Source organism: Hoplias malabaricus, chromosome 9 (assembly GCF_029633855.1).
Source record: "Hoplias malabaricus isolate fHopMal1 chromosome 9, fHopMal1.hap1, whole genome shotgun sequence".
Lineage (NCBI taxonomy): Eukaryota > Metazoa > Chordata > Actinopteri > Characiformes > Erythrinidae > Hoplias > Hoplias malabaricus.
In genome coordinates, this window is record NC_089808.1 from 37,964,559 (window position 1) to 37,975,123 (window position 10,565).

Sequence of the window (10,565 nt, forward strand, 5' to 3'; positions counted from 1 at the left end):
GAAAGGGAAAAGGAAAGATGAAAGGGAAAAGAAAAGGATAACATTATAGCATCGTACTTAGAGGCATTGTTTCATTGACAGTGGAAAGTCCACCTTCTACAGGTACATAAGATCATATGTTGACTATGTTGAATTCTTGGATCAAAACATTATAACTTCACAAAAATGTATGTCTCCAAGCCAAAATAACATCTGCAAAACACACTTCTCTCTGCAGCATGCAATTATTTCCCCTCACTCACCACTGGGCTGAAAAAACACAGGGTTGCCTCTCAGTGAAAATGTTTGTTTTCTACTTACACAATATAATCATGACAATGGAGAATGACTTGACCAAAAAAAAAATGCTCTAGCTAACTATGAATACCCAACCTCAACCCACAGTGTGCTTCAAGACACATCAGTGCTCACCTCTTCACAACACACTAAGGTATTGCCTTATAAACAATGGCAAGAAGAAGAGAACAATAACATTCTAGCTCCTTTCATATATGAACTGTAGAGAAACGTCACAGAATCAAGTCTGGGTAGGTCCTGGAGTGGTCCTTGTAGCAAACATTCATTAATTTATTCATTATCTATAACCTCTTATCCAGTTCAGAGTGACAGTATGTCCGGAGCCTACCCAGAATCATTGGCAGGGACACACCAGTCCTTCCATGTAACAAACAGCAGAAGATTTTATGCGTCTGACACATTCTTGCCACAGGAAATGCTCTGAATGCTTTAGGTATGGCACAGCACCGGTGTAGTGTGTGTAGGAGATACTCCGGGACATTAGTGACCCTGTGTACAAATGCACTCAGACATTACCTAGAGTTTCTGTTAGGGCGCTAGCAGTAGGGTAAAGTCTGGGACAAATGTAACAATGCTTGTGTTCACACATACAGCTCCTCTGGGTAAACTCTGGAATATTTATGGGTTACTGTGCATATGTTAAAGGGGCTTTTAAGTAATTAAAATTTGCTCCTTCGCCTATATGCATTTAATGAGGGAATAAACACTACAAGCCAAGGCATTTATTTACTCCTCAAATCCAGAGTTTTAATAGAGAACTTGTCCTCCCTTTGCTGCAGTGACAGCTCCTATTCTTTTCAGAAGGCTAGACGTTGCAACATTGTTTGGAGGATTTGATGGCACTCGGCCATTAGAACATTAGCAAGGTGAAATGCTGACACTGAATGATTAGTTCTGGATCACAGACAACACTCCAACTCATTCCAAGGTACAAAACTAAGGACCAAGTTAAGGACACACCTTCCACTGTGGACACAGTTTGAATAATGTCTACAGAAAAGTATGAAATTAAACGAAACACTGAAGCAGCTACATATGAGGCTAGGTGCAGCTGCTCATGATTTAAAGAAAGAAAGGACACAAGCACAAGTACAACACAAGCAGAAACTTTCCAATAATTCATGGGTTTCATGTGCTTATACAGCAGTAGATTTTCACAGAAACTTATGTCAAGTGCTCCTTGGAGGTTGTAAGTATAGTGCGAGTAAAGGAATAGGCCATATACCTTTGTTTTTCTCTATTCACTGAGAAGTTATAGCAATACCATAAAGAGCTAATTATATGAGCCATGTTTTTACCAGTTAGAAATCATATGTTCATATCAGGGTTTTTTGAGCATGGATGAGAACATATTTAAAAAAAATTAGCTCACACTGTGGTTTTGAAGAACTAAAACACACCCTGTTTCAGTGTAACGTTCAAATGAACACCATGCCTTTTTTATTGCCACACCTTCGCCACAATCAGAAACTTGGGCTTTACTTAAAAATCTGAGTTCCGATATTAGTAATTCTGACAGTCTGTGTGTTAATATGCACTCAATCCCATAGATATATTTCCGACACTATTAAAATAAAATGTTATATGATCAGGCTGGGAAGATTTCCCACACTCACAAACTGTGGTTTGTTGTTTTTAAATCAGTGTTAGCATGTATCAAAGATAAAACAGGTGTGACAATGATTCAGATTTATAGAAGAGCAGATGCCTTGCAGATTATTAAATACAAACGTGAAGTGACAGCCTGTCTAAACAAAGCCTGAGGGAGGTTTGTGGCTGGTAAAGACAGCATGTGAAAGTTGTTTTTGTCTAGAGGTTATTGAGAGATCCTGGCAAAGATCTGCAGGCACATAGTTTCAGTTTTAAACACTAAATGTCCAAAAGTTTGTAGATACTCCTTACAGTGAATGAATGGATTAATGCTGCTCCTTGTGTACAACAGACATGCAGTTCTTCAAAGAGTTTGTATAAGCCTCTTAGAAATGCACAGACCAAGAAACTACACGTCTGGAGCAGCTGCATATGAACGTAATCCCTATGCCCAGTGACAAGCATTATCTTGAGGGACTTAAATCCACACCCAGAACTGCGACACTACATCTGGGATAAACTCAAGCTGTGTTTGTGATCAAGAGGTAAATCACCCAACATCAGAACCTGATTTTCTAATCATTCAAAACCTCACTGCAGTACCTTTACCAGTAACCTCAGTTCAAGTGTCTTTTTGTTCAGATCTAATCATTCATACCTGACCTGACTGAAGATACTGTGGTTGAATGCCATCGAATCCTCACAGCTAGGTTCCAACATCTAAAGCTTCTCAGGAGACTAAAAGCTAGAACTACAGCAAGAGGACAAACCCCTGATTACCACACTTCATTTCAGAAGCCATGGTGATTGTACTGGTGTCCAAAAGGTCACTGCATAGCTTCCATGTAGCTTTGTGTACAGAAACAGATCACATAATTCATGTATGCAATTGTGTTTTTTTATATAAAACTGATTTAAAAAAAAGTGCAAAACAAAAACAAATCACTGCTTTGATTAGACAAACCAACACAAAGAAAACTGGACATTCAAAAAGTGCTACAAAAGGCACAAATGTTCGGCCAATTAGACAGACCTGTAGGTTATCAAAGGCAGCTTAACAGTATAACATTTTTCTCACTTTAAGAAGTCTGGAAGTGTTTTTAAATCAGGTGCAACAACTCTATTTATGCAAAATAATTGACAAATAAATTCCCTTAAATAGTTTCTTTTCAAAAACAAGTAAACGTGGAAGATTAAATAAGGCAGCACCGCAATTCTTCATACAAACAGTAACCGAAAACAGAATATTAACACAAACAAATGATCGTCCACTCACTGAAGTGTGTGATATATACATTGGGGAAAACCCAGATGATTCCAAATCTCTGTTGAAAGGACTTCTATACAATAAGGGCTTCCTAAGGCACATATTTAAGTATTAAACAAACAGAAGAAACAGTCTACGTTAATGTACACCCTTAAATTATACAATCATCCCTGCTGAGTGAAGCTTTACCCTGACTCATTAGTGACCATTAACCTTTAAAGAAGTTAAAGCCTGGAGCTATCAAATCCAAACTCCAGACACTCATAGCACACACACCCTGTTTTTATCGTGGAGAAAAACACTAAAAGACATTCCTTTGAGGATGGGTTTGAACATTAATGTGAATCTAAGCCTATGTTTAGTGTGTGGAGGTCACAAGTCACTGTACTGGAGTTTAGTTTGTTGGTGTTTGCCAGTGGCAGTGGAAGGTTACCATGGAAAGGATCTTGGATCCATGTTCAGAGTAAACAAAGCTGTACGGCCGATAGAGCCAAAACCCACTGAAGCGTCAGGCATCTCCTAATAATTCAGAATGTGTACATCAAACAGGTCACAGACTCCCTCGTTGTCATCCAGGTTGAAACTGTAATCCACTCCTGAATTGGGCGAGAGCCGCAGCAAGGGGAAAACTACAGAAAAAAGAAGAAGAAGAAAAAAAATAATAATACAAAATAAAAAGAAAATCATGGGGGACTTCATGAAAACAGAATCTTTAGACTCCCTCTCAGTGCTGAGATGTTTCCACTCATAAAAAAACAATTCTGAAAGTGCTGGCTGATTTAGTGGTAGATAAGATGACAAGGAGAAAGCAGACCAACGTTCATAAATCAAAATCATCTCTGGCACTTAACATGGTCCAACAGTAAAGGCTGCCTGAGGCATGTAAAACAGTCGGTATAGCAGCGGTGAAAATCTCAAGTCAATCAGTAATTGGGAGGTTTCCACAAACCATTCAGTGAATATTGTACTCGAGTTTAGTCAAACAACCTTTTAGTGGAAAATGCACTTTCTAAATCTGAATTAAAGTACACTGTTTTAATATGTTTTATGCAGATTCATTTAAAACAGTGAAGTATGCAAATCTGAGTGTGGGTGTGTGTGTGTGTGTGTGTGTGCGCGTGCGCATTAGAGGTGAGACCTTTAAGCACCTTATGATGGATCTAACTTTGATATACGTGCAATAATATGATCATAAAGTGATTCTCAATCCATCTAAATTATATATATATATATATATATATATATATATATATATATATATATATATATATATATATATATATATATATATACACACACACATACATATACACACACACACAATTTTGATTATTTCACCCCTGCAATTTATCCCCAGTATTATTAGCTTTGTTGAATTTGCACCCAGCACTCAATGCACTTCCAGCATCCACAGTCCCATTCCATCAATTCATTTAGAATTAAAATAAATAAATAAGTCTTGAATATTAAACCGTGGTATCAATATTAAATTTTCCATCTCTAAAATAAAAAGGGGTTAAACGCTGACTTTCACTTACCATCTGATGACATGAATTCATCTATAAGGTCAGCCACACCTTAAAGACACAGAGCACATAATTCATTCATTCATTCATTCATTCACTGTAACCTCTTTATCCAGTTCGGGCTGCAGTTGATCTGGAGCTTATCTAGGAATCACTGGACACAAGGCAGAAACACACTGTGAACAAGGCGGTTTTGCAGTCAATCCACTCAACATGTGGTTTTGGATTGTTTTAGTAAATCCACAAAGACACAGGGAGGACACACCAAACTTCTCAGCGTTTGAACCCACAACCTCAGGCTCCTGGAGCTACTCAGAGTCCAATTTTTAAAGTTGTTAATAATCAGAAAAATCAGAGCAAAGAAATTATATTTCTCAAATGGGTCACAATGTGAAGTTCCACCATTAATACTACTCTGAGGGTTTAAAGTCCTGCTCACCCTCTCTCTCCTCCTTCATCTGGTCCACAGAATTAAGTCGAAACAGACTCCCTACATCCAGCATGGATTGTATTTCAGGGCCTCCGAGTCCTCCATGAGGCTGCACCACTGTTTCAGCACCCACCAGTGGTTCCTGCATCATCATGATGCACTGACCACCAGGAGAATCAGAGTGGCACTCTTTAGAGGGGGGACAGGAAAACACTGTAAGCACAACTGAGAGTAAATAATTAGTACAACTGAAACCAAATATTTAAAAAGTTTATAATCAGAAAATCTTGGAGTAATCTTTGAAAAAGACTGCACTACTGCAACTACATACAAATACAGGAGAAGGTAACTTTCAATGGGAGCAGGGGTTATTTTATTCCAAGTTTTTCTGGACATTTCTACTGGTTCATTCATCATGAAATTTTCACATATGAATGCCAGCTGCCGTGTCCGAATGGCGTGATAAACTTGTCAAAAATAGAGATACACGGACAACAACAATACAATATTATACAACTTATATATAGACAGAGAGTTAGACTGCTAGACTGGACTTACAGGGAGTGGCCTAAACTACAGAGAAGTAGGTGTGGTACCCAAAGGTCACTGGGTTAATCCCCAGGACTGGCAGAAATAAAATGAAGATGGGAGCTAGTGAAGGAACAGTGCTTTCTCTTCCCTGACGATCCACAACTGAATTGCCCCTGAGCAAGGCACCTTAAACGCCAATTAGGGCTTGCTGCCTGTTCACACCAGTGTTTACTGCTACAGATAGGTTAAAGACTGAGACTCAGTTTCCACAAGGGGAATAAAAGCATCACTTCTAAACTTGTTGCCCTGTTCAAATGAAGTGATTAAACATAAAACTGATAATATTGGAATTTTATAATAATATCTGTCTCTGCTTTATATGAGGAAATCAGTCTTTTTTCCCCTAAAAGTTACGTATTAAGGGTTATGTTTAATGTTGTATGAATCATAGGGCAAGACTGAAAAACCATGTGTAGGTAAAGTATGTGTATATCATTATACCCATATGGACATCTGGAGGAGTGGAAGAGGGTGTGAGCTGGTGTTCAGATGCTCCGCTCTTGTGTTGGCTGTTCACCGATCCGTAAAACTCTGACGAAGAGACAGGGAATCTCTGCAGAGCTGCAGGAGTGCTGGGAGGAGTGGGCATTGCAAACACGTCGTCTGGTGGAGGGACAGAGAAAACCATGGGCTTTGAGCCGTTCGTCTCTCTGTTTATCAGCATCACTCTAATAGGCGCAGTCTCACTCCTCAGGTTCACTTGGTATCTTTTCTGACCACTTTGAGCCTAAGAGAATAGGTGTAGCAAAGAAAATCAAGTTTCCCAATTGTTAAACACTCATTTTTAGCTCATTATTATGAGTTTGTTGTTGCTTACCACCTCAGGCACAGGGACCTCCAGCTGTGTCCCTGCTGGAGCCATTACTGCCAGTAGTGTGTCACCAGTAAACACATCACAAATATCCTCATGTGTCACATAGTTATATGTAAGTAAGGTAAAGGAATGTGCTGAAAAAGGATAGTGTTAACTGTAAACTCACTAAAAAGATCAAAACACAAAGAACGTATTTATTTGCTTTGAATATCACTGGGCATTAAGTTTTAGGTCAAACCTGGTAAAAATCAAAAAAGTGTTTGGAATAAGAGTTTTAAAAACCCTGCATAAATAAAAAAAACCTTAAACTACAGACTGGAAAAACTGGACTCTCAACAACAGCACAGCCACAGTTAAGCAGTTACTCATATAATAAGCTTCAATTTACCAAACAATAGCAGTAAGATTACACTAGAATTCTTCAGTTTTCAGGTCTTTAAAAGGGTGGGGACTATCCAAAGAGTGTACACACACCATCAGAAAACGACTTGTAGAACAAACCTGTCACTAAAGATTAAAACAAAGGAGTTACTGCTTTTTCATTCATTGACATTCAAAATTAAACAAATCTCATCCAAATATTGTAAAGATTTAGATTTTTTGGGTTATTTAAAAAATAAAAAAACAAAGGGTTTAAATTAATAATAAAAAGGATGCCGTAATAATAATGCTTACATCTTTTTCTGCCTGTGTTTGTTTTGTTTTAGTTGTCTTGGCTATTAATTCATTTTTTTAACTTTTTTACTGTGTTTTCTTTCTGTATTCTGTGTGTGTGTATTCCTTTAAACCAAAATAAACAAACTGTTGCTTTAACTACCAAGGTCAAAACATTTGCCAGATCTCCTCTTTGAGACTCAAATACAAGAAGAAATTGCCATTCTAAAGACTGTATCAAGCGTGTTGTACTGGCTGAATAAGATGCATCTGCAACACAGTCAGTTGGGCTGTAAAAATAGTCTCATGCGTACAATTTCTTGACTGTACATTCCTAAGAAATACCAGGGATAACTACCAGCTGCTTACAGAATGAATCTCAGCCACGCTGTGCATCATCTACCCAAAGACGCCCAATACTCTGTCCCCTCTCTGTGTGAACTTCTCTATAGCACTTCTCCAAAACCGGCTAAAAGGATATCTGCAGCAGATGGGGTCTTCTTTCAGGTGCTTGAGGCTCTGCTGCAAACATGATTTCTGCATGTCCAACTCTCGTTCCTGTCTCTCCAGCTCACATATCTGCGCCTTCAGAAGATCCACCTGCTCCAAGAGCTCCTGCGGCTGGCAGTCTGAACCTTCTCCTCTGAGGAATGAAGAGAGTTATGAGAATGCATTCCCCCTCCCATCTTTAACACGTAGTATAATATTCTGAATTATAAGGGGTTAACCCATTGTTTTACCCAGAGTTTATTATGAATTGTGATGAGGTAAAATGGGGAATCCAAAATTAAAACATATTTAGTGGTTGGAAAGTGCTATCCTAGGCTTGGTGATAGGAACCAGACAATTTAATGCCCCTAAAATAAATAAATTATCATGTAAATGAATTTTAAAAAGACTCCTTACATAAATTATTACATGAAATGAGTTGAAAGGCATAGTATGATGCCCAAGACATTGTTTTATGACAAACTTTATATAACTAAGATCCCGTTATCAATATTACATGTAAATCTCAGGAGATACATGTACATCCAACAGTAATTTAGAAGAATAAACCTCTGGTTCCATTCACCTCCACTCTAAAGAAAGTTGAGTAATTCAGTTTATCTACTATTAACCATTTCTTAGGAACCACTCTCAATTAATCTCAGCCATTACATTAACAGAGCTGGTTTTCAGACCTGCCCCAACTCACTTCCACTGGATGGTGTTCTTGGTCTTTTTCTCAATGAGCCCTATCCCTTCAAGGACATTTGTGATGTCATAGATCCTCCTTTTCTGTTTGACGGCCAAACTGTCAGCAGCCTGCAATCGGGAGCAGAGCGATAAGTTCACATTTCAGCAGCTCAAACAGCTGGACGAACAAGAGAACAGGGTGAACATTACTGTGGGATTAGCAATTAGGCCTGGAGGCACCTCAGAACAAAGGAGGAGGGGGAGGGGGACACAACAGGAAGTCTTTAGGAACTCTAGATCTTGCACCTGCTAGAAATCAGTTCTTTATCATTGTTTACCAGGAATAAAATTTCAGCTTGATCAGAATGCATATTCTTTCTGTTATTTTTTATTGGACAATGCTGGAGCTGGGGTATAAACCACTGTGCTGGAATCCAGTTTTTTCAGACAGAGATTTGTTAGGTCATATATCCGGCCAATTTTTTTTAGTAAGAAATAACAATATACACTTCCAAACACTTAAGACACTCCCTGCTCGGGTGTGTTCTGAGATAGAGTCCCAGATAAGAAGGCCAAGCTTTGCTCACAAGGAACTTGCCAAGAGCAAATTCATCTCTTTTGCTAAAAAAAGTTAAAAGCAACATGTTCTCTCTTAAATAAAGTCCACATTGTTAATTGTATGCAGATTTGTGAGGCACTGGGGACAGTATTTGCCAGTTCCACATTAAATTAATCTTCTGGTCCCTTCACTGGGTAAAGATTTTCACTCTGCTTTTTTTTCATTTACTAAAACTAGTGCAAGTCAACAGGAAAACAGAAGAACTAGATTATACCATAGTTGTTAAGACCAATTTCAGCAATGGCATTAACACAAATGAAAAACTTCACTCTGGCACAATGTCTCTGTTGTGTTTGTGGTTCCCCTGCTGAAACACTGGAGGTCATCTTGACTAATGCACTAGGGCACTCACTGGGTGAGTAGGGGAACTACAAGGATACAACCAGACACTTCAGTGAAGTTATTGACTAATGACCAAGGCACCTCACTGGATTTAGAGTTTTATATGAAGTGGGTTGTACAACAACATTAAATATGCTTTCTTTAGAGACATTATTGGCCTAAATGTTAATCCTTATACGTTTCTGCTCCAAATGATTCTGCTTTTGAATGTGTTTTTGGCCAAAACTTTATCTCAAAATCTAATAAAACAATGGCCATGGAACCCCTGCTGGCGACATCCCTCCATAATAAAATTAAGGCGTGCAAACGACTTAACATGTGTCAGGTACTTCATACAAGGGAACAATTTATGACGTGACAAAGATGAGGTATGAAAACGAAATATAGAAAATATAGGAGCCCTATAATGCATTCGAACGACATTATTTGTGTTTTAATAAGTTGTTCCCATGAATTATTAAATCGTTCCCATATTTGACTGAGTAAGTCGCACACATTATAGCTAGCTAAATCAATCATACCATTAATTTAATCAGAAGCTGATGTCACCAGCAGGGCTTGATTCTGTACCGTTAATTATGCCTTGAAATAACTTTCTGTAGACCTCTGGCTCCTATTACTATCACTGTGAACTATTCTGCCTCCGAGTTTGCATGAAACTGGCCATTTCTTACTGAACACCTCTTAATTACAATATGTATCAATTTGAGTTTTCATGCTTCACTTTAAATTCCGTTTACTTCTAGCAGTCGGACATTTTAAGGTGGACTGGCCGAATTGGAGTTAAGTAACCAAGTTCCAGAAGTCCGTGAGACTGTCCCTTCTCAAAGCTGTCACAGGCTGTGGGATTTAAGGAGGGAAGGAAAGGCTAGTTTCCGAGCTTAACGTACCACTTTCAAATCCAGGACTCCGTCTTTCGCCTCCTGAAGTAATGTTACAAACTTTATGGCGAGGAGACCCAGACTCTTCTCGTGCCGACTGGAGCCGTTCGGAACACAGCGACTCGACATAGCGTCAAAATCCACGAAAATAACAATAACCGCACTGTCCCACCACTCAGCTTCCACAGATTCTGACAGAAAAACGCTGTCTGCTCAGAGTTACCCACAGCAGAGTGAGTGAAAAAGACCGCTGACCATGTTTGTTTCTTCTTCTATTATATTTTGTTTTACCTCAGGGGCAAAAAAGCCCCACTGCCTGAGCTCCAGGGATTTTAAATGGAAGGAAATGACGTTTAGTTACAGTTACCATGGCAA

The 10,565-nt window shown here is 38.7% G+C and overlaps 1 protein-coding gene across 1 annotated transcript; it reads right to left on the reverse strand.

Annotated features, from left to right (window-relative positions):
- Nucleotides 1–1,482: 1,482 nt before the first annotated feature.
- Nucleotides 1,483–10,518, reverse strand: e2f5 (E2F transcription factor 5). Its single transcript, XM_066682183.1, has 8 exons — nt 10,200–10,518; nt 8,368–8,477; nt 7,651–7,812; nt 6,519–6,627; nt 6,143–6,428; nt 5,120–5,299; nt 4,693–4,731; nt 1,483–3,783 (listed from the first exon to the last, which is right to left on the reverse strand). Exons 1-8 carry the CDS (start codon nt 10,317–10,319, stop codon nt 3,674–3,676), a joined length of 1,116 nt encoding a protein of 371 aa, XP_066538280.1. The 5' UTR covers nt 10,320–10,518; the 3' UTR covers nt 1,483–3,673.
- Nucleotides 10,519–10,565: the final 47 nt, after the last annotated feature.

Bases quoted from the DNA above. Each gene is read 5' to 3' on its own strand.
- e2f5 (XM_066682183.1), bottom strand. From the start codon at position 10,319: ATGTCGAGTCGCTGTGTTCCGAACGGCTCCAGTCGGCACGAGAAGAGT. The intron at 6,628-7,650 runs ATATCCTTTTAG...TACCTTACTTAC, and splicing joins GAAGACCCCATCTGCTGCAG to ATATAACTATGTGACACATG. The intron at 3,784-4,692 runs GTAAGTGAAAGT...TTTTTTCTGTAG, and splicing joins TGAATTCATGTCATCAGATG to TTTTCCCCTTGCTGCGGCTC.